The 24,459-nt window shown below is 53.7% G+C and overlaps 10 protein-coding genes across 10 annotated transcripts in view; 4 read left to right on the top strand and 6 right to left on the bottom strand.

Annotated features, from left to right (window-relative positions):
- The window catches only part of BDZ99DRAFT_474392 (FabD/lysophospholipase-like protein), a gene marked incomplete at both ends in the record, with an annotated part of 4,236 nt that extends 3,475 nt beyond the window's left edge, over nt 1–761 (top strand). Inside the window, 2 exons of the mRNA XM_033721899.1 lie at nt 104–619; nt 679–761. Of these exons, the coding sequence (XP_033579139.1) occupies nt 104–619; nt 679–761 (599 nt within the window). The remainder of the gene's footprint in view (nt 1–103; nt 620–678) is intronic.
- Nucleotides 762–1,620: 859 nt separating this feature from the next.
- BDZ99DRAFT_518033 (uncharacterized protein) lies at nt 1,621–3,934 on the bottom strand (the record flags this gene model as incomplete). The annotated part of the gene is made up of 2 exons (XM_033725246.1): nt 1,621–3,058; nt 3,114–3,934. 2 exons carry the CDS (start codon nt 3,932–3,934, stop codon nt 1,621–1,623), a joined length of 2,259 nt encoding a protein of 752 aa, XP_033579138.1.
- A 3,622-nt stretch (nt 3,935–7,556) lies between these two features.
- Nucleotides 7,557–7,895, top strand: BDZ99DRAFT_383847 (uncharacterized protein; the record flags this gene model as incomplete). Its single annotated transcript, XM_033715352.1, has 1 exon — nt 7,557–7,895. The coding sequence occupies one exon, from the start codon at nt 7,557–7,559 to the stop codon at nt 7,893–7,895; it is 339 nt and encodes a 112-aa protein (XP_033579137.1).
- Nucleotides 7,896–9,709: 1,814 nt separating this feature from the next.
- BDZ99DRAFT_383645 (cutinase-domain-containing protein) lies at nt 9,710–10,537 on the top strand (the record flags this gene model as incomplete). The annotated part of the gene is made up of 3 exons (XM_033715341.1): nt 9,710–10,116; nt 10,179–10,248; nt 10,349–10,537. 3 exons carry the CDS (start codon nt 9,710–9,712, stop codon nt 10,535–10,537), a joined length of 666 nt encoding a protein of 221 aa, XP_033579136.1.
- Nucleotides 10,538–11,208: 671 nt separating this feature from the next.
- On the bottom strand, nt 11,209–12,401 carry BDZ99DRAFT_412734 (uncharacterized protein; the record flags this gene model as incomplete). The annotated part of the gene is made up of 4 exons (XM_033716661.1): nt 11,898–12,401; nt 11,743–11,837; nt 11,468–11,690; nt 11,209–11,379 (listed from the first exon to the last, which is right to left on the bottom strand). Coding segments are annotated over exons 1-4 (588 nt in total), but the record flags the coding sequence as incomplete, so codon positions are not given.
- A 168-nt stretch (nt 12,402–12,569) lies between these two features.
- BDZ99DRAFT_460937 (uncharacterized protein) lies at nt 12,570–13,955 on the bottom strand. The gene has a single exon (XM_033719504.1). It carries the CDS (start codon nt 13,576–13,578, stop codon nt 12,787–12,789), a length of 792 nt encoding a protein of 263 aa, XP_033579134.1. The 5' UTR covers nt 13,579–13,955; the 3' UTR covers nt 12,570–12,786.
- A 1,708-nt stretch (nt 13,956–15,663) lies between these two features.
- BDZ99DRAFT_342623 (CCAAT binding transcription factor component) lies at nt 15,664–16,011 on the bottom strand (the record flags this gene model as incomplete). Its single annotated transcript, XM_033714393.1, has 1 exon — nt 15,664–16,011. A coding segment is annotated over one exon (348 nt), but the record flags the coding sequence as incomplete, so codon positions are not given.
- Nucleotides 16,012–17,042: 1,031 nt separating this feature from the next.
- On the top strand, nt 17,043–18,609 carry BDZ99DRAFT_496665 (uncharacterized protein; the record flags this gene model as incomplete). Its single annotated transcript, XM_033723458.1, has 3 exons — nt 17,043–17,930; nt 17,979–18,402; nt 18,443–18,609. 3 exons carry the CDS (start codon nt 17,043–17,045, stop codon nt 18,607–18,609), a joined length of 1,479 nt encoding a protein of 492 aa, XP_033579132.1.
- Nucleotides 18,610–19,013: 404 nt separating this feature from the next.
- Nucleotides 19,014–20,258, bottom strand: BDZ99DRAFT_568903 (uncharacterized protein; the record flags this gene model as incomplete). The annotated part of the gene is made up of 3 exons (XM_033727829.1): nt 19,906–20,258; nt 19,396–19,852; nt 19,014–19,346 (listed from the first exon to the last, which is right to left on the bottom strand). Exons 1-3 carry the CDS (start codon nt 20,163–20,165, stop codon nt 19,014–19,016), a joined length of 1,050 nt encoding a protein of 349 aa, XP_033579131.1. The 5' UTR covers nt 20,166–20,258.
- Nucleotides 20,259–21,279: 1,021 nt separating this feature from the next.
- On the bottom strand, nt 21,280–23,901 carry BDZ99DRAFT_518025 (uncharacterized protein; the record flags this gene model as incomplete). The annotated part of the gene is made up of 3 exons (XM_033725245.1): nt 21,280–21,525; nt 21,676–23,232; nt 23,368–23,901. 3 exons carry the CDS (start codon nt 23,899–23,901, stop codon nt 21,280–21,282), a joined length of 2,337 nt encoding a protein of 778 aa, XP_033579130.1.
- Between the last annotated feature and the right edge of the window lie 558 nt (nt 23,902–24,459).

Raw genomic sequence — 24,459 nt, 5'->3', positions numbered from 1 at the left:
ATGTACAAGCGGGCGCTGCAAGGCCGCGAGGAGGCACTTGGTCCTAAGCATACGTCAACGCTCAACACAGTTAACAACCTGGGCAATCTCTATAAGATCCAAGGCAAGCTGGCTAAGGCGGAGCAGATGTACGAGCGGGCGCTGCAAGAGACGGAAGAGGCACTTGGTCCTAAGCACACGTCAAAACTCGACACAGTTAACAACCTGGGCCTTCTCTACACGGACCAAGGCAAGCTGGCTGAGGCAGAGCAGATGTACGAGCGGGCGCTGCAAGGCTACGAGGAGGCACTTGGTCCTAAGCATACGTCAACGCTCAACACAGTTAACAACCTGGGCCTTCTCTACGCGGGCCAAGGCAAGCTGGCCGAGGCGGAGCAGATGTACAAGCGAGCGCTGCAAGGCTACGAGGAGGCACTTGGCCACGAAAACGTGGAAAAACACAAGCCAGCGCTCAACACGATAGAGAACATGGGAAATTTGTACGCAAAGCGAGGAGAGTTTGCGAAGGCTCAAGAAACATATTCAAGAGCTCTTGTTGGCCTTCAGAGTATCACAGGGCCATTCAGCGCTGAATCTCAACGTCTTAGAGCGAAAATAGCCACCCTAGACTCTTCTTACAGTAAGTTATTTAGTGTTATTCAATCCACTTATTTCATCGCTGACAGACTAGAGACATAGATAGTAGCGCAGAGCCGCTAGTAGAAGCGGGGGCATCTCTCGCACCCTTCAGCAAAAAGCGGAAGGCATCCTCATCACCGTGAAAGTCCTCCTCTCCACCCACATCAACGCCATACCGCCCGCACCTCATCAAGAGTACCCTGTCCACCCAAACAATCCACATGACCTCTACCTCAAATAACACAACCCCAAAGCCAGAGTGTACGAAGATAGCTAGGACAACAAAGGCTCGAACAAACGACGACTCGAGGTTGAGAAACCCCGCCTAAGCCCCATCCCCTCTAGCGTCCCCGTCTCGGAATACGGCCCAGCAGCAAGGACCGCCCCTGTCGCAATCCCACTCTTTCACGATTGGCAGGAGCGGCATCCCTCCAGTACGCGAGCGATCAGCATCGCTTCCAAGATGAGGGTGCCAAAAATAAGCATGCGCTAGCGAAGGGGTCCAAAGGTTTGAAAGATGGTCACGGAAGGGGGTGATCTAATCTGTGGGGGATAAGGGAGATAACCTGGTATACAGGCTCGTGAGTGGTGGTAATTTGGGGAAGGAGGATCAGAATGGTAATTCAAAAAATGATGGGAGGGTCGTTGGAGCAAGTGAAGCGAAGGATGAGCTCAAAGACGCGGTGGACGGAGGAGCAAGCCGCAGGTATGGACAGCACCAAATAAAACGGCCGTGGGAATATCATTCAGCATCCCCATTTTAGATAGCCACCAGCCCCGCATGGCCGGCTGATTAGATTTATGTAGAGATCTTCGCAGTTGCTGTACAAACTCTCCAACTTGGGTTTTACCAAACGAACAAGTCGACAAGCTTCCTATAAGAATACCGTGCCCCTAAATTTCCCTGAAGCAACTCAGTTACTCATGAAACGCGTAAGCCAGAAACCCGCCCGCAACTACTGCCTACTCTTTCTTCTACCCATCCAATGCGATGCGCAACGCTTACAAACCGGAATCAATCTGATCTGGGATGTTCTTGTTCGTAAAGGCGTCCCAGGTCTTACAGCCCTCAAAGTTGTCATCGTCCAACTTCAACGCCTTGATCTCCTCAGGCTGCTCCAACACGTTCATGTACAAGCCACCAGACACATGCCACGCAAGATGGCAATGGAACGGCCACACACCCGGGTTGTCATTCTCCCACTGGAAGACGGCGTAAGAAGGCGTGTCAGCGTCCTGTGCGTTCTGGAGGATGTGCGTGTCACGGCGGGTGGGGTTAGCCTGGTTAACGATCTTGCCGTCCCAGTCGCCGAAGCCCTCAGCGAGAACCTGGAAGTCGTGACCGTGAAGATGCATGGGGTGGCCACCGAGAAGGGCGTGATTCTTGAAGATCACGCGGACTGAGGAGTTGGAGCCGAAGTTGTGAACGTTCCAGTCATGTTCGAAAGTTTCGTTGCCCTGGTTGACCTGTAGAAGCACGGGCGCGTTGTAGTCGCCGCGGAAAGTGACGTTGTTCAAGAACCAGACAAAGTTGGTGCCGTTGGACGCAAAGGTGATGTCGACTTGCTCGGTCGTTGCCGGGGTGGCAGCGATGCCGACCGGGCAGTAGGGCTCGGTGGTGTTGAGAGCGTCGTTCTTGCAGACAGCAAGTTGGTCGGCAGTGACGTCCGACTTGGTGTCGGGAAGAGTGGTGTCATCGGCATCCTCGTAGTAGACCGCAGCGACAGCGTTGGGGGAGACACCGTCGTTCAGGGTGCAGCGGTTGGTTCCGAGCTGAGCGCGCATCCAGTAGACGTCGGTTGGCTTTCCAATAGCTTCGACGATGATATCAGCACGCTGCGCAACACCGAGAGTGACCACGTTGGTGGTGTACGGCTTGCAGGGGACGAAGTCGTTGGCGATAACGGTCAGAGTGTGGTTGTCAATGCTGAACTTCTCGGTACCCTCAGCAGAGGTATTGATGATACGGAGGAGATGCTTCTTGCCAGACTGGAACCTGAACTTGGAGATACCAGCATTCGGTGTGCAAGGAAGCGTGGTGTTTTCGCAAGGGTAGTTCATCTTTCCGTTGATCAAGTTGTTGTTGGACGGCGGGAAGTTAGCCTGCATGGTCTGGTTGATGAGCGTGTAGTAATCCTGGTGGAAATGATCAGAGACAAGGACTGGGCCGATATCAATGTCATACTCCGCGGTCCTGGGACCATGAACGACAACAGGACCAAGAGCACCGCCAGCGTACTGAGCGCTGTAATGACTGTGGTACCACGAAGAACCGTAACGGTCCGCACGGAAAGTCAAGGTGAACTCCTTGGTGGGAGCAACAGGGCACTGAGCAACAGCTGGGACACCGTCATACCATGGGGTACCCTTTTGGGTGAAGCCGTGGAAATGGATAGCGGTTCCTTCGTTGGGGAGGTCGTTGGTAACCTTAATCTCAATCCTGAGTAATTGTCAGTCTATGCGCCGAATCAGATACGAAAATACCTAATACTCACGTATCACCCCAGTTAGCCTCAACAAGAGGACCAGGGAATTGGCCGTTGACAACGAGACCGTTCTTCTTCACACCATCGGGCGCAATGGTCTGGTAAGAAACGTGAAAATCGTAGGATCGCGTTACACCAGTATCCGGGATTTTACCACAGGCAGAAGCTGACGTAGCCGATGCGGTGGCAGAAGTGCCCGCAGAGATAGACCCAGTGCCCGTAGAGATGGCTCCAGTGCCCGTAAAGATGGATCCAGTGCCTGTGGCGCTGCCGGTGACGGTGGCAGTACCAGTGGGAAATGGTGGAAGAGTGGGGGAGACCTCGCCGGTGCATGGCAGGCTGATAGACAGATGTGGGTAACCGATTAAACCCCACGGAGAATCGCCGTTGGTGTCGGATTGCGGGAGTGATGGGACTAGAGAAGAGCAACCCTTGGGAACCCAAGCGGGAGCTACGTAGGAGTTCCCATTCTTACCTCCATAAGGGTATGGAGGAGTCGGCTTTGGTCCTGGAGTGGTTTGCCCAGCGGTCGGCAGGCCCGGCCATGAAAATGGCAAGGAAGAGGTGTCGTACGGGTTGTCGTAGGGTCCGTTGGGGTTCGTGCAGACAGGCGTCGGGAGCGAGGCTAGTGAATCGGTGCAAGGGCACACCGTAACGGTCTCGTACACCCACTGAGTGGTGGCAGAGATGGTGCCATAGATGCCGGTAGAATTATGGTAAGGAACAGGAGCTCCGCTGGAAGCAACTGAAGTCGGAGCATGCTTCACGATCGAAGTGACAGTGACAGCAGCTGAGTACGCAGCCGCGTAGTAAGGAGCGGCAGCCACCATGATGGGTTGGGGGGATTAAAAAATGTGGACCAATTAGGATAGGAGAAACAAAAACTAAAGCACGGTAAACGAGTGTAGGGCTTCACAAGGGAAGAATCAACATGTGCGGAGACGACGAGCAGGAATGCGCAGGTTTTAAGAGAGTGCTTGATTATCACCGGATCGGCAGTGCTGGCACTGTCCACATTTCTGAATCAGCCCGTATTCTGGTTCCTGCATTAGCCTAGTCAAGGCATCCCGCATGAGGCAGGGCGTGGGTGGTAGGCCCCAGACGGATCCAGGGCACCGGCCGCTCGCAATTGGACGTTCCCCAGACGGAAGCGGGAGCGCTCTCGCGAGCGCGATGCCGCGCAGGACGCTGAAACGGGCGACATGAGCGTGCACCAGTCGCTGACAGCGCCGAGAATGTTGGCGTCAACACACTCGTAAAGGGGCGGTGGGGAAATTTGGGCTGGTCAGCCACCGCCGTTGAGCAGCCCGCTTCCATCTGATCGTGCGGGCGATCGGCTGAGCTGTGCATCGTCGTTGGGTGATGGGAGCCTGGGCTGATAGACTTGGGCTGATAGACATGACTTTGACTCCTGCAGCCATGAGCCCGCGGAAACTCTTGGGGTGCAGAAATCGTTCTTGGAGACGGCGACTCCCACGGTGACAGTCTCTCGTCACATTCCTCCTCTTACGCCTCATGCCTCTCTCTTCGGAGCCCCTAGCAGCCGTAGTGAGAACGATAGCGCAGGCATGACGAAGCGTTGGCCGGACGGGTGCAGGCAGCAGAGCGAGTCGAGGACGGGTCAGCGCTAAACAGGAGCGGCGCGAAAGTCCTCTTCAGACAGGACAGACAGGGCTCGTCAGGAAGGGGAAGGCAAAGTTTTGTCGTCGCGTCTGTGCCGTGAGGGGAGCCGAGGGGACGTGCGGCCGTGGTGTTGTGGGATGGCGGCAGACCGGCCGGTGTGCGAATAAGGTAGCCAAGCTTTGCAGCACGGGCCGTGATGGGAGACGGCACGCTCAGGGGCACACCCGCTTTAGGGGGCCACCAAGGGACCGTCCCCTGGGCCTTGCATCCCGCCATGCCCCTCTGGCCCTGGCGGCGCGACCGCTAAACCGTCGTCTGCGTCGTTCTGCATCCTCCAAGGCGGATGGGAGGATGAGCGCACTCGCAGCGCCACAGGGCGGATGCTGGCCGTGGATCGGACAGAAACCAACGTGAGGCGCTAAGCAAAGGACGCCTTCTTCCACAGTCAAAGTGTGGACTCTGGGGAAATGCCATGATGCAGCCACATCGTTATGGCTGAAGCTTCTTAGCAAGGGGGTAGCGTCAAGCGTAAAGCTACGGAAAAGCCTCGGAGGCGCCCTTGACGTAAAAAGGCCTCGACAGAGACAACCGTCTTGGCGCTAAGAACACCGGTGAAAGTCAGCAGCACTAACTACCAAGATTTGGGTCATCTTCTCCTGAAGCTGAACGGAGGGATTGACGGCGTGTCAGGCAATACGAAGTAGCAGGAGAGTGGTGCGATGGGGGCCTTAACACGGAGGGTAGAACTCGGAATTCCTGGTGCCTCCGCCACCCAGCGAAAGACTGGTGGATTCTTTGCGCGCGACAAAAACTTCGCACTGACAGGCCGTCTTTGGGGGCCATCTGCACAGATCCCCTAGCTCATTTCAGCCTCGTGGCGCTAGGTCACACACGTCGGCAGAGGCCGGTCCATGCGGGAGGGAAGTGTGCCCCTAACCGCATCTAGAAATCGCTGTGCAACGATCTCGCGCTTGAAAAGTCTACGTAATGATACACACGAAGATCTGTGCCTCTAAATAGCGCGAAATGTAGTCAAGGTCTAGATCATGACAGTGGTATTGCTGCGTGTTGTCGTTCAACGTCCCTTGGTCAAAAGGAACACGAAGGAGACAGCATGCATCCAAAGCTTTTTAGGCCACGTATATAGAATACGAGAGCTTAGGCCTTTCACCGTTTTGAGAGGGCACTGGGCGGCTTGACCAATCAATCCCGAGAAATATAAGCCGAAGATTCCAGCCGCTAGGTGCGCGTCAGCCGTCACTCGTTACCTATGCCCATTGCCGAATCCCCGCTGACAAGAGGCCTGGAACCGAGCCCACGCACCAAGCCACCGGTGTCAGACTCCAATAACGCCTGAGACATTCTCGGATTCTTTTTCAGCCTTTCGAACGATCCCTTCTGCAAGATCATCTTCTCGTGGACGAACTTTGCAGCGGCACGCTTTGTTCGTTCCAGGACTGGATATGGATGAAAGGGTGCTTGGGGCTGCATTTCTGATCTTTGAACAATGGGAAAACATGCCTGGTTGTTTGGATTACGGTGAGTTAAAAAGCTGTTTGCGGACGCTCGAGTCAGCTTCTTTAAGACCAGAGCTATTTCACCAAAAAGGACGCGAATTTGCTCCCAGTCGCCGTTCAAGGGCGTTGTATCCTTAGCCAATCTTCAGTTTCGATATCGCATAGAGCTCAGCAATTGCCAAAAGACGGTCAGAAAGTGCTACCCACGTGAAGGTCTCATTGGCGACGTCGATATTGCCGTTTCGAACCACCTTGTGCTACGGGTGGTTGATTATACCGCCATCATGATATCCTTCCAGCCAGTATGTGAAATCCATCAATTGTCAAAACGCTCCTCGATCCAGTCGCAACCTTCAGAAACTCCGTCAGCAGCCTTGATTGAAAATAGGACAGCACCCAAAACAACGTTCATAGCAGCAAATAGGCTACCGGCATGATACATGTTGCTGCCTTGTAGTAGATGGCAGCAGACAATCGAACAGTCCGTTTCCAGCAGGTTGTATAGCTCCTCTTCACTCTTCAACTTCTTCACTTACACTTAATTTTCTAGTCTTCAGCCAGCGAGATAGCTTTGAAGAGCCTCTTTCCATGGTTGTTCGAACTAGTGCTCGTCAGACACCTCGATTTTACCGATTTCGCAGAAGTGTAGCTCTTCGGCACATTGCGGCAGACCTATGATATCAGCAAACCTAACAAGGTCAGCTACCTCTCATCGGGAGTGCGTCAGTAGACCCGCTGTTGGTCAGTGGTGTCACTATCACGCCCTCATTGAAGGACAATAGTCTGCATCGGAGGAGAAGACGCCGCAGAGGCGCAGAACCATCAGCTAGCCGGTTCCGACCCAAATACCCAGGATATCTGTTACAGTAGGTAGGGTTTAAGATCGAGTTGGGCTCAGAGGGCGAATTGGGTGCAGGTTGGTGTTGCACTGCCCCTCGCTCAGCAAGGCGACCCTTGCGCTTCTCCGCAGTCTCACCGCCTCTTCACCACTCAACTACTCCCGTCCTACGCCAAAGCACACAATTGAGGGGCGGAGAGCTGCAAATGCTGAAAATGGCCTCGCTAGATCAATTGACTAACACAGCCTCTACCAACACAGCCCGTCGCCATAAAGATAGCTACACTAAGCTTCCTATATCTTCTCTCGAACTACCTCCCACTTATATCAAGCCACTCTCCTCAAAACCTTCTACTTCGCAAGGCCATCCATCCAACATCTAGTTCTCCTCATCGCAACTCTACCAAACCTCATCGCCCCAACCAACCCCCAGGAACTGTCAACCTCCCACAGACCCGCCCCCACCCACCCACCATGCCCGCCCCAACTCCCCTCTCCGCGTTCATGTCCTTGGCGCCCATCGAGCCCGTCCTCGTCTTCGGCTCAAGCACCGACGCCGAAAGCTTCCAATCGCGCTGCCGCCAAGGCCGCATCGTGGCCGCCCAGTCCGGCCGCTGGGTCTACCTCCCGCTCCCCGCCGGGCTGCAGCGCGTGCGCACTGCGCGGGGCGGCGATGTGGCGTTTGAGTTTGATTCGCATCGGAATGCGGCGGCGTGGAATCTGAGTATTGGGGAGATTGGGAAGATCTATGCGAGCACGAAGGAGAAGCCGCGATTTGACACGAGTGTTTATCTGGGGAAGGTGTGGAAGTAGGGGAATGAAGGGGGTTTAGTGGATTAGGGATAGTATAGGGAGAGGGAGGGGCGGTGGGGTTGGGGTTGGGGATGGGTTGTATGAGTTATGAGTTATGAGTTTAATGGGTAGTTGGACGGGCTTGGTTGGTCAATGCGAGGGCGGCTATTAGTACAATTCCACGAATACGAATGGGACGTTCCATTTTAAATGACCGGTAAATGGGATCGATGATGATGGAACAGTGAACGTGAAAAGTGAAGGAATGTAATTGAGTGCTCTAGCGGAGATGGACTGCCAAGCCGCGTTCTCCGAGTCCTTCTCCGAGGCGTCAACCGCAACGACTGTCTCAAGACTTATGCATCAACACCAACACCATCCCATCACTGCAGTATACCACACACGATGCCCAGTTCGCCCAGTAGCTTCACGCTCGGGATTCAACATAGTATTTATTTCAGATTCGACTACAACGAACACTCCCGTCCCCTACCACTACACGGACAAGCCAGAAAATAAAAGGTAGGATCTCGATGATCTCTATAGATCTTAACTGGATTCCCAATGGGATCATCAAGTCACCCTTGAAACTGAGATAGCCACTCGCGATCCGCCAGCGATGGAATTAGACCCCTGCTAGTAAACTTTGCCAATATGGCTTCCAATGCGAGAAGCCATCAGCGATTCGGGTCTTTTGGCTCATATCCGCCCTCTCCGGCGTCCCGCCTGGTGAAAGATGCGACCTCCAACTCAATTGCGGTCGAAGGGGCAGTGTTTGTTTTTTTCCAGCCGACCCGCGGCAAAGATGCTTGTATTCAAGGCTCGATTTTAAGAAAGAAGGATACTCTGAGCTTGAACACTGGTCTCGACGTGAAGAGCGTGTCAACCCCCGCCCGCTCTAGAAATATTTGTGCTGGAGCAGTCCTCCCCTGAAGGCGGTACCAATTCCTTCAATGAGAAGTTCGATTCTCGTTGCTTTTCCTAGCTTTCGCCCAATCTTCATCTTGCACTAGTAACCCCTGTGATCGGTTTGCGTCTCTAAGACAGATGGAGATTGGAGAGTAAGCATTTTCCTGATATTTCAAGGTACATGAAGACAATCGCATCTATCACGTGCATGTTGACTTGACAGTCGGGTGGAAGGCGATCCTCGGCGCTTTACGGGACCGCAAGAATACCTCTGATTCAGATCATAGTGATTCGCTATTGCAAATCAGAATAGCACGCAAGCTAGGCAGATGAACCCTGTGTTCAGATCTCCTCACCACCACGGTGGTGGCCACATTTCACTGCCGTTGAGAGATACCATGGGCAACAGCTACTAGAGGCCGGTGACTGGAGCTCCAACAAATCAGTGCATACTCGGGCAAGTGGCGCGGATCGAAAAACCCGAACAAAGCTTCTACGAAGTCGATATTTCGAAGAAATATCTCACCTATCTACTCGTGCTAACCGATATACCTGCAGTCTCGTAGACGCCTTGCTAAAGTTCTTGAGGAAAGGTATCGCTGATCACTGCTGGGTTCGAGACCATGCATGACAGAATTTAGCCCCATTGTCTACTTTGAGAAGGCTTTCTACCTATTCGAGATCCACGAAAGGGGTTGGTCCATTCACATGGTAGATCATCTTCCAAAGTTTGTGGGGTTCGGGAGCCAACGCGACGGAATACGGCGCATGGAGGATTCAGGGTAGATACACATGAAAAGTGAAGGGGACTATTTACCAAAGGCTTCCTGGCAAAGCCATACTCGTTCGTTAGACCTAGTTTCTCTCCGTTGAAACCTCACCGTCGCTACTGTGTTCAACCGTTGTTATTGTATGATTCGGCGGCTATGAAGTCCGCACTTTTCCTTCTGTCTCTCGTTTCACTATCTACTGCACGGTACCTTGGGACCCGGACCAATAACACCGTCCTTCCGACAGGTATCAATGTTTTCCCACCTTTACAGACTGTACGAAACGAACTCATCGATGGACCTTGCAAAAAGGTAACAATCATATTCGGTCGAGGTGCTACGCAGCCAGGAAATGTGGGATTACTCGTCGGACCTTCTTTCTTCAGTGCCGTCGCTGCTATCATCAGCTCTGCGAACATTGCCGTTCAAGGAGTGGACTACGCTGCCACAGACTTAGCCGCACTACTAGGAGGTTCTACATACGGGGCAGCGACCGTAGCTAGTCTTGCCAATTTAGCTGCATCAAAATGTCCCGGTTCGCAAATCGTGTTGTCCGGGTACAGGTATGTTCACTCTGGATCTTCCCATCAAGCAACAAGAGGGTTTCTAATACCAGTCTTCATAGCGAAGGAGCAGAGATCATTCATCGCGCCGGCCAGAATCTAAGCAACGTAACTTCAAGCATCAAGGCCGTCGTAAGCTAGCTCAATCCCTCGATTTCTATCAACTTCTGAGGCCTCCCTAATTTGTCTCGTCGTTTCGCATGACTGAACGGCTCCACTAATTCAACGATAGGTCGTCTTCGGTGATTTAATGAATGGACAACCTATCGCAAATGTTCACGCATCGGCAGTCAAATCGTTTTGCGCCTTTGGCGACGTCCTCTGTGGACAGCCCAGCATTATAATGCCGGGAGCTCATACTTCTTACGATGACGTTACACCTGAAGCGGCTGATTTTGTCAAGGAGAAACTATCGGTCTAGACTCGAGAGTTTCAAACGATCGCCTAGCCGAGGTTTTTCAGTGCATTGAGCCCGAAGTCAACTGAATCATCCCACAATCTGGCCTTTGTTTCCACAAGACTAGATGTTCTTCACAACCACACGTTCCTTTATGGGATTTAACATCCTACTTTCCCTTAATCGGAGTTCGGCCTAGAGTCTATGGGGCGCTTAAAGGTGTTAAATAGCGGCACAATGGGAGTCATGAAATCTTTTCGTCGCCTTTCATCAAGGCCAGCCATCACCATAACGTCAAAATTTTGATGCAATTGGTCAAACCCTCCCTTTCCTACCAAATACTCCCAACCCCAAGAAATCACAGCGAGTGTCCCGGTTGAAAGCTGACGTATCACTCCCTCCTACGATCTCTACTACTACTTCCAAACTATCAGCGCAAATCGTGGAATTCATTCCAGGCTCTTCATATACTACACCTCCCATCACATCGACAACACTCCCCTTGTCGCCCTTCACGTCCATCACTTCGACACCACCCCCCTTTCCGCTTTCTACGTATACTCCCACACCGCAAACCCCGCCTCCGGCGCCCCCACCAAGATATCAACCCCAAAACACCCCTCCTTCAGCTCCGGCCCCAGTTGCTGAAACACCTCATACCCGTTCCCGACCCCAGGCACCGACCGCCCCGCCAGACACGCGACCCACCCCCAAGGGCTCTTCAAATTCACCAGCGCCCCAGACTCGTAGGCCTGGAACCCGTCCACCTGAGACCCAGGCGGGATGTACGCCGAGTGCGCCTGGGTGAAGCCCAACGCGCCGCTGGGGTCGACGTACCAGCGCTGGCCGCCGGGGACGACGACGTCCTGGGGATGGGGGTTAGCGAGGCCATCGGCTAGTCCGTATGACACAGTGATAGGAGGGGTAATGGTATGGGGGTGACGGTGTACGTACCAAGCCGCCTTCTGGGTATACGACTGTGGTCGTGCTGTTGGGACACTTCGGCACGACGTCTTTCGGGCAGTATGTGCACGTCTGGCCGTAGTAGCCTGTATTGAATTTCTGGCTGCAGGCGCGCACAGGATAGCCGTTGAGTTCGGGGATCGTGGGGTTGGAGATGGTTAGGGAGACGGGGAGGGTGGTGATGGTGTTGAGGTAGAGGGTGCCGTTGGTACAGCTGGTTTTTTGTTTAGAGACGTGGGGTAGGGGTGAAGGGAGGATGGGCTTACTGGTACATGAAGGGGGAGTAGCAGGCTCCATTGCAGTATGAGAGGGGGGAGCCGTTGGTGTAGGGGCAGAGGAAGGACGAGTACCAGCAGACGTACTGGAGTATTTAGTAGGATCAAAGGAGGAGGGAGCAGGGACGCAGGGAAGGAGGAATTACTTTGGAGGGGTCGTAGTCTGTGGTTCCGCATACGCTTGCTGTCGAAGAAGTGATGAGGAGGGCTAGGATGATGATCGGGAAAGAAAATATCCGAGCCATGGTGAGCTTCGCAGGTCAAACGTCGTTGTCTGAGAGAAGAACTCTTGAATCAGTCTCTCCGAGTAGAAGGAGATTGCTGACAATATATAGAGCACTGAGACGCGGACGGAACCAACTTGTTAGGTGTACAAAGAATACGGGATATGAGTCCCCTTTGAGGCTTGAGTAATAATGTACCACGACACCAAGATCCGAAATCGATAAATATGATCATAGTGAGCAACCGGCAATCTTTGTACGAGCGGCGATCGAAGGACAGTGTGCTTGCCAAGTAATTGCGCTAGCCACTTCCAAGACCTAAGATGCTGCGATTGCGAGGACTTCGTGCCACTCGTGAGCATCCCCCTCGGTTGTGTCACTTAACAGGCGAGCACCAACGGTTGTGGGTATACTTAGGTGGAGCACAAAAGCTGCATTCGATCTATCATGTGCCAGTCTTTACCTCGAAATGGCCAGTCTTCAAAGTCGAATGAAGTCGGATGAAGTCGAATGGCGGAGAAGGAAATACAAAGCGCTCAAGGGAACAACTCGATGTATTCATGAGTGTGAATATAACTAATACATGAATGAAGGGCATGCTGACTTTCATTGAGTGAAAGAAACGGAGCCAACAGGCTACATAGGTTGGCTCTATAAACCCTCTCGGATCTTCGTTTCGTACGTCTACTTCATAGCGAAGTCAGACGCATCCTTCGCCTCACGGCTTCGGCACTTTGCACCTCTCGAACTTTCCCACCGTGTTTGACACACCCTAGTAGACGACAATGAGAATTGAGAAAGATTCTCGGACCTAAAGCCTCGACTTCGTCTCGAGTTTTACACTCCCGGCCTCCGGGAACTGCTTGCTCATGCACCAAACCGCGGTGACCAAGAGGGACAAAGTCCCCAAAGCAGCCGGGTACGTAACCTGGTACCCCAAATCGGTGCTCAGCGCAATCCACATCGGCCACCCCGCAATACCATGAGCTATCGCAAAACTAGACGAAATCAACGGCAGAATCGCAATTCTCGCCACACCTTTCAGGTGCGGTCCCATGACATGCACCAGCGATGCTCCCACCATCGGCGCAATAGCATTGATAGCCGGAAACCACAACGGAAAGCCGCCGATGGTGAAAGGCTGGTACCCGTAGTACGTGTACACGCCCATGTACAAGGCGGGGTACTCGAGAATCAGGTTCGAGATCCAGCTCTTCAACCACATGCCCCAGATATCGCGCTGGGTGGTACCATCCTCTTCGAACATCGTCCAAAACCAGTAGCCGATGCCGCCGACGTACCAGCCGTAGGTAGTGGGCACGAAGAGCGGGATCGGGCGGTTCATCCACTCGAAGATGATCCAGTTGCCTTCGCGGGGAAAGTAGCAGAAGCCGAGGACGTCGACGAACGGCTCGAAAGAGCTGGCGATAATGCCGCCGATGGAGAAGAGGAGGCACGTGGCGTTGCCCTTGAAGAGATTGCGAAGGGCGATGAAAGCAAGGTAGGCGAAGGGGATCTGGGTGAGGATGGTGAAGACGAGTTGTTCGGTTTGTGGCATTACCATGCCTTCTGGCGGTCGGCTAGTAGTTTCTGGGACGAACATGATGCTGGAAGATGGGGTAGATTGGAGCGAGGAGGTATGAGATTTTGAAGAAGAGAAAGTGTTCGAGATATATGACAGTGTGGGATTCAGCCGCAGTTAGAATATACCTTGCGAATGCTCTGGGGTGTTACTCGCGCTCTGAACCTATGCAGGCAGTCGGCGTAGACGTATCCTTCCGTCCTTTTTATCCAGATCCTGCAGTATTGTGCATGTGAGATTACATCCTTAGGCCGACTGCAATAGGCAAAAAACCATGCACTGGTTGCTGGTTAGATGGACGTTGGCAGATCGATCTCCCGAAGCCCGCATACTCATCCCTCCGGCCCAATGACGATCCTGCGGAAGTAATGGCGTATAACACCTGCGAAGAAAATCCGGGGAACTGTATCTTAATGCGCCCGATATAGTGGGCCCGTGTGATTTGTCAAGCTTCACTACACATCAACACCCATTTGTGCAATCAAGGTAGGTCACAATGCGCATCCCAAAGGACCGAAGCAAGAACGTGAAAAAACAAGACAAAGAGTCTAGACTTCGGCCCGTGGTTCGTCTGTACTACATACAGATGCTCTCACTCTTTAGTGACGTCGGGAAAGAAAAACAACCCTTGCGAATCAGCACCCAATATGACAAATGCCAAACACCGTCAAAAAGAAAAAAAATAGGCCCGCGACGCTCACATACCTAAAGCCACCGGTTCGTCCCGTGGGAGCACGGTGCAGCTAACAGTTGCGCAGTAGATTTGTGGCTACCGAACGACTGAACCAACATAATGACACTGCAAGATCTTTACGACTCCAACTCCTGCGCAGCAGGCCTCGGAACTTGACTTCCGCCTGCTTCCTGGAGCTCTTCTCTGGGATCAAAGGCCTCGTGCAGACCTTGGCCGGCGTCGTTGAAGACAGCTGCCACGTCTCCAGTCGGTGCCTGGCCCTCGACCGGTTCGTGGGAAGTGGAGGCACTACGTTCTAGTAGGTGAATGCCAGCTTCCGCGTCATCCGAAGCAAGATGCGCGGGGCGTATCTTCGAAGGGCATTTGGGGAAGTATTGGTAGGCAACAAAGGCCGTGGCACCTGAAAGCAGCGGAGCATATGCTGTCATAATTTCGAGGATTGAGAGGGTTGACAGAGAGAATACGGCCACCAAGAGAGCGTCGACAATTATGCATGTGAGAATGTATGTCCCCCGCTTTTCCGAGCTGATTCGATAGGCTTGGAGACTGATGAAGGTGACGAAAAACCCAGCCCAGATACCGTAAACTCTTCAACGGGCGTTAGTGTCGTTCCACCTCGACATTAGTGATGAGACATACGAGTAATAAGCTGTTTTCTCAACTTGTGGGTCATCGTGAAGGGCAACAAGTGAGAATCCAGAAAGGGCAGACACCCCTCCTGATATTGGCTGTGCAATCCTCGCGAATCCTTCCAACCTCCCTTGTGCCAACACGATTGGACAGGTTAGAAGGCACAAGGTTGTGCATGAAAGCAGCGTTTTCTGCAGAGATGACAGCGAGACACGACCGCTTCCGCAACCGTTAGTAGATCTGAAAGATGAAGTAAGCTGTACTGCTAAAGTAGTATGGGGTGGAGGTAGCTACCCTGTACGGAATGGCTGAATACCACAATGTAAGCCACATTTGGCTGTCGTCGTCATTTCAGTCAAAGCTCGCATTGAAAGATTGTCTTGCCGAGCCTCTGCTACCAAGAGGGGAAATGGAACCGCCTTGAGGGCCAGGATATCATGTAACAAAGACGATGTCCTATTCATCCTGGCCTGTAGAGCGCGCGCCCTCACTAAGTAGCGCTCTGACTCCTCGAGTGCTTCAAAGTAGTCAACGGTATCCACGTTCCCGCAGTCAATGAGACCAGGTAGCATAGATGATGCTCGCAAGCATTTCCTTACAAGGCTGACCTTTTCTAGGAGGATTCCTGACTCCTCAAATGCTTCAGTACAGCCATCGACATCGAAACGTTGGTGTTCAAAAAGTGGGAACTTTCTCCGCCGATGATCCCAGGTGTCATCGGTGTTCTTCTGGCGTACTCCGTATGGGCAGGATGGAGATTTCTGGGGAATTCTCCGGCAACGTGCCTCTTCACAAGGGACCTTGTCAATCAAGAATTCGAACATGCCCGATTTCGCCAGTGCAGACGCAATATCGCCTCGCTGCAATGTCCGACGCTTGTTTTCTTCAGCGTAGATCCATGCACGCATAGTGAGCTCGGTAATGAAGATATCGCAGCCTTTAGCAAACAAGATCGGAGGGTCAGCCGATGTCATCTTGACTTCTGGGTCAGCCTTCATCACTTTCTTTATCCGCGCCAGAGGGAGCTGGTGCAACTTGTAGTCTTGCTCGCGAATATCCAGCGTCGTGACCTCCTGCTGCCAGTACGTAGAGATGATATCCCCATACTGTCCATTCCATCCCTGATTGACCTAGCAAAGGGTTAGAAATCCGCCAATATGTGAGGATGCCGAGCTTGTACATTCTCTAACAGTTCACCCAAGCCATTGTACGTGTTGACCATCACAGACATCCCCGGTGCTGAATTGGGCAGCTCTGGCGAAGCCGTGCTGAAGCCCGTCGCCAATTTCGATATAGTAATTAGAGCGAGTACCGCGTCGAGTATAGCTCCTTTCAGGTTGTGTCGTAGGATGTGTATAACCTTGGATAGATACAGTATGAGCGTCGGTCGGATGGGGTCTATATTTGGGAGACGTCGCGTAGTCGTGGTAGAGGACTTCGAGGGTCACCTCAACGAGCCTTCGTCTTGTCAGCTTGTTGCTTTTGTTCACGGAAAACTAGGTGGTAAATAGCTGTTCTCTAACTTTTATATGGCCTGCTGGAGGTGGTTCCTTGTCAACTCTGCGCGGTCGGTCCCAAGCAATGGCGGATGGATGGTTTCGTAGCTAGCCTCGTCCCTCGAAGAGGAGGGTGTCGAAGCCCAACGCTCATGCTCAGCCACTTGCCACGTCGGCAGTGCATATTCATCACTTGAGCCTCAGCCTTGACACTCCGAACCTCAACTCCATCTCTTAACACCCTACTGTGCGAACAACGTCCTAAAGGTAGCTTCGCAATTTCGGTCCTCGTCACCACTCAGTCTTGACTACTGGCAACGTCGGCGATCCGTATCATCTCTTAAGTCTCAGCCTTGACACTCCGAACCTCAACTCCCTCTCTCTCGGCTTTGCCGTCGAAGAAACTTGAAGCAGCGTCCTAGACTTAGCTACGCAACCTCGCCTATCGTCGCCGACTGACAATCCAGGAAAAGCGGCCTCAATCGCATATTGCCTAGACTAGAATTGGAAGATATTCGATAGGTAGGTGACTAGGACTGGTGTCCTCAATGGGTGGTTTTGGTGATGATGATGAAAGACACAAAAGACATCGAGACAGAGAGCTAACAAGGTGGAGAATAGATCATCCGCTATCTCGCGCCCTTCGGTAGAACGGCCCTGGCGCCATGCCCTCGTTAGCTAGACTCGGCACCGCGCCCAACTGCCCCGATGACCTTTGGTTTTGCTGCCAGTGCGAGTATGGTCCGCAAGTCACTCAAGTCAATACCTCTTGCCTTTCCTGTGGACACATTGGCTGCTCGTCTTGTATGTGCGATGTCTGCGGAAAATTTCCCCCAGAATCACCTACGACCGATGCACCTCTGAAGAGCTCATATCACAAGGACTTCTCCTGTTATAATGCGCACTCTGGACCTGATGAACATGGGGTGCTATACTCTGAGTCGGTTCCGTATCCTAGAAACCCCTATGCTCGCCTTGTAGCACCGCCACCATACCGCAAGACATATCTCTCGCCATGCCACAGTGTTCCGACGGCAGAACAGGCTTCGGATCGTTCGCCATACCACAATGCTTTGAAGGCAGAAGAGGCTTCGGAGCGAAGCTACCATGACAAAATTGCTGTTGTCGGGATGTCTGGTCGCGTCGCAGATGATCCTAGGCCCGAGGAGTTCTGGGACCTCCTCAAGAAAGGTATGGATTCACCGATGACGCCGGCCTACCGATTAGATACAGAAGCCTGCTGTGATCATTCAGGCAAACGGAAGAATGACAGCTGCGTTCCGTACGAATGCGGTGTCGACTTCTACACTACTCGAATACCTCCTCGTGATGAGAACGTCGGCGCCGAACGAAGAATGATACATATATCATCTCTGAATGCATGGTCCTTGGGTTGTATTCTTTCGGAACTTGGTGCTAGCATAGTCATGAGCGTCCACTATGAAGCTGCTTCCACCCGAGGAGCTCAGGCATGGCGACACCAAAACCGCGATACGAGCTGCTTCCTCGATCTGCTTCGAAAGTTTGGCTTGTTGTCAGACCAAAAACTGAATGTAATTCATTCCTCGCACTGTAACTTCTACAGTCTAACAGCCTCACAGTCCTCACTATCCGCCCACCTCGGGGCTTCCTTCCTTACTAACATCGGCCCCAAAACATTTGTCTCTGCCAGCGGGATATACATTCTTACACTCATGGTGTACTGGCACCAACACAAGCAAGACATTCACAAGCTAAAGTTTGCCGCCGGAGGCGTAGCCGCAGCCTTCGTGCTAGGATTTGTTCTAGACGAACCTATGAAAGGCATTGTGGTGGACTACATGCCTTGGTGCATCTTAGTCGGGATTTCACTGAGCTCAGTGTATCATTACGCTGCCAGGAAGATGTCCGAAAACAGCGAAGACGTCGAAAAGGGCAATATCTTACTTGAAGTTGGACCCAACTGGCAGATTGATAGCGAGCAGAAGGTGGCACTGGGAATGGACAGCCCATGTTCTTGCTCGGACTGCTTCCACGAAGCTCCTTGTCCGTAACTCGTTGAAAGCCATGTGTTATTGGTGGGTAGGTGGGTGGACTTCGTTCTCCTCGTCGAGATACCGCCCTTGGCTTTGCTTGGTAGACAAGATAGTGCCCTTTGGCATGACTTTCGGTGGATATGATCCATATGTCTTCGCTTTTGATTGCGTCGCAGTACCCTGTCAGGAAACGATGGAGCTCATTCGCATTTCTTGATTCTCGCAGTTTCTTATATTCAAACTCTCTATCAGTGTCGCTGTACAAGGCAGTATTTAGGATCTTTCAATTCATCTATCCACACGCTTTCGGGAGTCCTGGATTATGTTATTTCGCTTTCATGATTGTACGGGTGCCGTATTGATAGTATTATTGTTGTTTCCTAGAAACATGCACGTTATCACTTAAGCTAACCCGACCCTCAACTTCCTGACCCGCGTCATCGACTTCCGACTCCGACAGGATAGTATCTTTTGAGCTCAGTCTAGCTCTGTGTCTGCGAGCCCACCCCTCCAGTATACGGCTATACTGATTTTCCGTCTCGGTGAGATCTCAGCGCTCAAACGCCACGGCGACCATGATTCCGCCCAACGCTCTCTCATTTTCCACCCTGGTAGTATATTCTAGCAGTTCCCGGCATTTGAGTACTCTCCTTGTGGACCGTATAGCCTTTCTTCCCGTGCAAGGTATTCCTCCCGGCTGAGACGCATTCCGTTGACGATATACCCCCTGATCTCCATCCTCGGCATAGGCTCTTTTGCTTCCTGCAAGGCTCTGAGCTGAGCCTCGACCTCTTCTACTTTATTCAACATCTCACATAGTTGGGCCATGGTCATGACGAATTCCGCGTCCTCGCTTCCCAGTTCGATATCGCACGTCTCATCCTTGGCGAAATCTCTGAGGCGGATCCGGAGGGGCTCATTGGCTGTGGGGCTACCAGTATTGTCGCGAATCTCCTATTACAATGTCAGATGTATTCACCATTTGCGTAAACCACCTCCTTACCTGGTCTTTGAGTTCTGCAGTTACCACTAGTTCGTCGTCGATGAGTTGCCTCCTCCAAACGGAAATTGTGGCCGTCCGGGTGGCTTCATCTTTGAGATCAATGCCGACGACTACTTGGACGGACTCATTAGAGCGCAACAGATATTTGACGGCCATTTTCTCCAGGTTCTTGGGTGGTTGCTTGTATGCGACTTCGATGATTATGGAAGGTATACGATCCCCCTTGCGCGCGCACTGAATGTCGGGTGAGAAATAGGTACCATCTCGCAAGGTGATTGTAGCGTGCCCTATGTCGATTATGGCGCTAGCAAATTTTTGGACTGTCTCGCTGGCAGCGTGTGTGCAAAGGTCGCTCCTCCACCGATACAGCTCCGTATCCAGCCTCCTGATGAAAGACTCGCCGATGTTCGTAGGCCTACGGACGGCATATTCCCGGGTCTGAGTATCGTACTCGTCGCTTCCAGAAGTTAGTGAAGGCTAATGCTGGTATGGTGTAGGAAGACGCCTTACCGAATCTTGTCTTGATAAAATCCCCAGGATTCCGAGCTCTCGAGGCGTCGCTGTAGCTCGTCGAACTCCCCTTCAACAAACTGGAACTGGGTCCACGCCTCTTTATGGCTATGTGTCCCTTCGTCGATTTGCTCAATCCACTGGACTATCTGATCAACGAACTGGAACTTCTCATTGCCGGCAGGCGGAGTCGGTGGCTGGGCAGGCGGCGGCGTGATCTCTCGAGACGCGCCGGCGACGGCGGAGGTAGACGTAGACATATTGATAAGTGGGTGAGGACTGCCGGTGATAGAAGGTATGTGTGGTGGAGCTTGAAGAGGAGGATGTAAAACCCAACGTTAAGCGATGAGCGGAACTGTTTATATAGCTAGGCCGCCTCTGTCGCCCGGCTACGTTGTAAGCCTTCTCCAGTGAATAGAGTGTCTACTGCGTTCGTTGAGCTTCTAGTAGTTTCTGCTTGGATGGAGAAATGGGGCGTAGGAGTGAGTGGGTGAACGTACATGTTCGAGGAGCATTTCACCATGAAACTTCCGCGCTTCGGGACCTCCTTCAAACATCAACTGAACCCCTATCCCCTTTGTTTCCCCAGGCTATCTTAACCAGAGTCGCGGCAATATTATATTAGTGGAATGTCCAATGACTACAGCATTGGTTCCTATTGCATTATAGACGACAAGCCCCGGAACAGTCTTAGCATTCTTAAAACTTCCTTTATGCACGACATGGCAATCACTATAATGCACTATCTAGAGATAACTAAGATAATGGAGCATTATTAGAGAGGAGGTGTTATAGTTAGAAGCTTAGGCTGCTTTATAAAGGGAACGACACTCAAGAAGACTGGTGGCTAGACCCTAGCTATCTATAGTCAGCGTCACCCAAAAAGAAGCCTTAACCTTAAGTGGTTCCTGACTTACCAGCTGAATCCAGTATGGAGTCCAAGTACAGCCCAGTACGCCCGAATTATCTTTCACAGGAACACTGAAGTAGCTCCGCACGTGACCCACTCCATAAGTCACGTGCCTAAGAGCATGAAATTGATAACTTGCAATAGCATCCCCTAGGATATGTCTTAAGACCTTCATGTGAGTGATGATTCGTACCTATATACGCACACACTCCATAATGATTGCAAGCAACCAGCGACCTGCACTAGGTAGCGCTTCTCTAACCAACTCCAATACCCACCAAAATCAGTCGACTCAATCCTTTCGCAAACACGTCTTTACTCACTCATCCCTCTTACTCCGTCACTTCGTGGGACTAACCGCTTCATAGATTCATACCAATCAGTCGCTACACGCAGCTCTACTATCAAGCACCCAGCGACCCGCGCCAGCGCCATCAAATCACACACCTCCGTTCCCCGATCTCCTACCTCCTCCTCTCTTCCCCAACATCCGGCAGCCCAAACACCCTACACCCCTCCACCCCCCTACAACCCCCCAGCCCTGCATTAAACCTCCGATCCCCAAACACGACCCCCTTTCCCCCAAGCACCCACTCCGCACCCCCCGCCTCCCCCGCCCTCCGCGGCGCCACAACCCACCCCCTCGCCAGCGCCTCAAACTCCCCCGCGCCCACGGCCACCGGCACCACAACCCTCAGCCCGCCCGCCATCTGCTTCACCGGCAAAAACACCACCCCCAACCCCCCCCCCCCCCCCCCCCCCCCCCCCCCCCCCCCCCCCCCCCCCCCCCCCCCCCCCCCCCCCCCCCCCCCCCCCCCCCCCCCCCCCCCCCCCCCTCCCGCCTCCGCCGGCAGCCCCACCGGCGTCGGCACCACACTCGCCTCGCTCTCGCCCGCCGCCCACGGCACGCCATACGCCACCAGCGTCGCCAAGAAATTCACCACCAGCGTCGCCGTGCCTCGCCCCTCGGGACTCCGCACGTGCGCGCCCAGGTCGACGTACGGGTTAAACAGCATCGCGAGCGCCTCGGGCGTCAGCAGCGGCGGCGGCGCGCCGATGGCGAAGCGCCGCGCGACGTCGAGCGTCCAGCCGACGCCGCAGAAGAGCGCGCAGGCGAGGGTGGCGGCGAAGGCGTGGGCCATGCTGGCGGCCCGCGGGTGGTGGTGCGGGTGCGGTGGGGAGGGAGTGTGGGTAGGGGGTTGCCAAGATTGCCACATGTTGTACGAGGTGATGTAGGTGGCGATGCAGGTGTCGATGAAGAGGGTGGCGCGGGCGAGGTGGGCGGGCCATTGGAGGTCTGGGGGCGGCGGGTGGTGGTGCAGATGCGGAGGTGTGGGTTGTTGGAGCTGGGGTTGGTGGTGGTGGGGGAAGGAAAGGAAGTTTAGGGGGAGTTGGATGAAGTCGCTGTGGCCGTCGTGGCCGAGGTGGAGGGTGGCGTTTAAGCGGGGGAAGTGAGGGAGTTGGGAGCCGGCGGAGACGATGTCGAGCTGGGTGGGACGGCGGAGCCAGGAGGGCGTTGTGGACGGGTTGGAGTGGGTGGGTATGTGGGAGAGATAGGGGTTGTCGTTTTGGGAGGGCGAGGGGGGTGATGGCAGCCGTAGAGGTGGGCCGGTTGTGCATAGAGTTACGGGATCGCGTGCTGCAAGGCCGACGAGGAGAAGGGCGTGGAGGCAGACATCTTCAGTAAAAGGGGGGTCGGTGTGTTTTTGTGGTCTTAGGGCTAGGGGGAGACCGGCTGTGTTGAGAACAATAGAGACTTTATCTCTATTGGCGTCGAGAGCTCTTAGGCGCTCAGGGAGGCGTGGATTACCCCCTGCTTTCATGCTGAAGACATCAGCCATCATCGTCACCAGGACGATGGGCTCTGGTAGTGGCGGGAGATCCGCCCCTGGATTTTGAGCTAGAAACGCTTCCTGTTCGTATATGAGTGACCTCCGGGCAAAGAGTTGTTGAAGTGCCGTTTTTCGTGCTTGGTGATCTGGTAATATTGCAATTACCTCGCTAGATAGGGTCAGCATGTGCAGGAAAAACGTCCCCGTAAACCTGATGAACGTATACGGTTCGTCTGGACTCGCCGCTCTGCACGGTACAAGAAATACATGCGTCCGTCCTAGCCTCATCTCATGCCCGCACCACGCCCGTTCAAACCATACCGAGCTTAGCACCCGTGCGAAAAACGAAGCAAAAGCAGGCTGTGTGTGCATAAACGGTGGCCGCTGACCCCAGTTCGGCTGCGTGGTTAGTGGTTCTGATGCGTTCTCGTACGCCGGGATATAGTGCTGCAGAAAAGTCACCTCTTCCGGGTCTGCCTCAATGTCGTCGAGCGCAATGACCACGGTCCGGGCATTCTTATAGATTGAATCCATAGCCCCAATAGAAACAGCCTTCTCATCCTCGTCGTCCTGGTTGATGCAGACCTGTCGAGTATCAAAGTCAGCTGGCCCCCATCACCAGAGCACAAAAAGAACCCCTCTCTCCTCAAATCCACACAGACTCAAATCCATCACCAGAAGCCCCTCGGCCCTGAATGTAAGAAAAAACGGAACACCCACCTGATCAAACCACACCCCCTCCCTCCTCCCCCCCTCCACCCCCCTCTCCCCCAAAACTGCCGCAAACATGCCCTCACTCGTCGGAATCGGGAACCGCTCCACCGTCCGCACCCACCCAAACGGCAGCGCCCCCGGCCTACTCTTCTCCCGCATCGGCACCGCACCCCTCACCTTCTTCCGCCAGCAATAGCTCATCGCCACATAGCCCTGCTCCTCCTCGTCCCGCGCCCTCTCCCCGGCGCCCGCCCCCTTAACTTTCCCCTCATTAACCAGCCGAAACGTCAGGTCCGGCAGCGCGGCGCTCTTCGGCGCAAAGAGGTCCGCGACGCCCGGCGCGAGCGCTTGCAGGTTCGCGAGCAGCTGCGGGCCGGAGAGCTGGGGGCGGACGCCCCAGGGGTGGCGGGGCACGAGCAGCGCGGCGGTGGCGGCGGGCGAGAGGACGTGCACGGCGAGGCGGGACGTGTCGAGCGCGGCGGGGGAGATGTGCACGAGGGAGAGCTGGCCGTGGCGGGCGAGGGGGGGTTGGGTGGACATTTGGGCCTGTGATGGTGCGCGTCCGGTAGAATAGTGTGGTTGGGGCGGTGGGATCCAGCTCCGGGTTGTCCGTAGCGATTGAGTGCTTTGATGATTGATGGATTGATTGCTTGGATGATTGATGGATTGATATGGGGGTATAGAAATTGTTTTGAGATTTCTTTCTTCGCACACACGTGCCGTCTTCGTGTTCGACCTCAGCTTCCTTGCGCGCACCGGTGAGGATTGGCGGCCAGGGCCTGGGGGGTTACTTAGGAGTAAGTCATCCGGGATGTATGTGGGGCAGAGGATCTGGGTAGCTCAATTCATAGAAGTGGGTATGAAGAATTGGTGTTCAGGACTCAAGCATCGGTATTAGACGACATGGCAATCGAAGTGTGGTGGTTGAGGAGAACGGGAAGGCGTCTCAAAGCTGAAACTTGATGTACCGGGGCCGGGTAAAGTTGCTTTTTCTGCTTTTTCGCTCGCGCTCCAGATCGGAGGGGCTGGCTGGTGGCGTCTTAGGAATAGTGGGGTACCTAACTCTTTTGCAACTCCCAAGCTGAAGCTCGACGTTTG

The sequence above is a fragment of the Mytilinidion resinicola genome (assembly GCF_010093595.1).
Source record: "Mytilinidion resinicola strain CBS 304.34 unplaced genomic scaffold BDZ99scaffold_6, whole genome shotgun sequence".
In the NCBI taxonomy this organism is placed as follows: Eukaryota; Fungi; Ascomycota; class Dothideomycetes; order Mytilinidiales; family Mytilinidiaceae; genus Mytilinidion; species Mytilinidion resinicola.
Note: the sequence above shows the minus strand (reverse complement) of the source record. Positions and strands in the feature narration are given on the sequence as shown.

Coding starts and splice junctions, on each gene's coding strand:
- BDZ99DRAFT_460937 (XM_033719504.1), bottom strand. CDS start 13,578: ATGTTCGTCCCAGAAACTACTAGCCGACCGCCAGAAGGCATGGTAATG.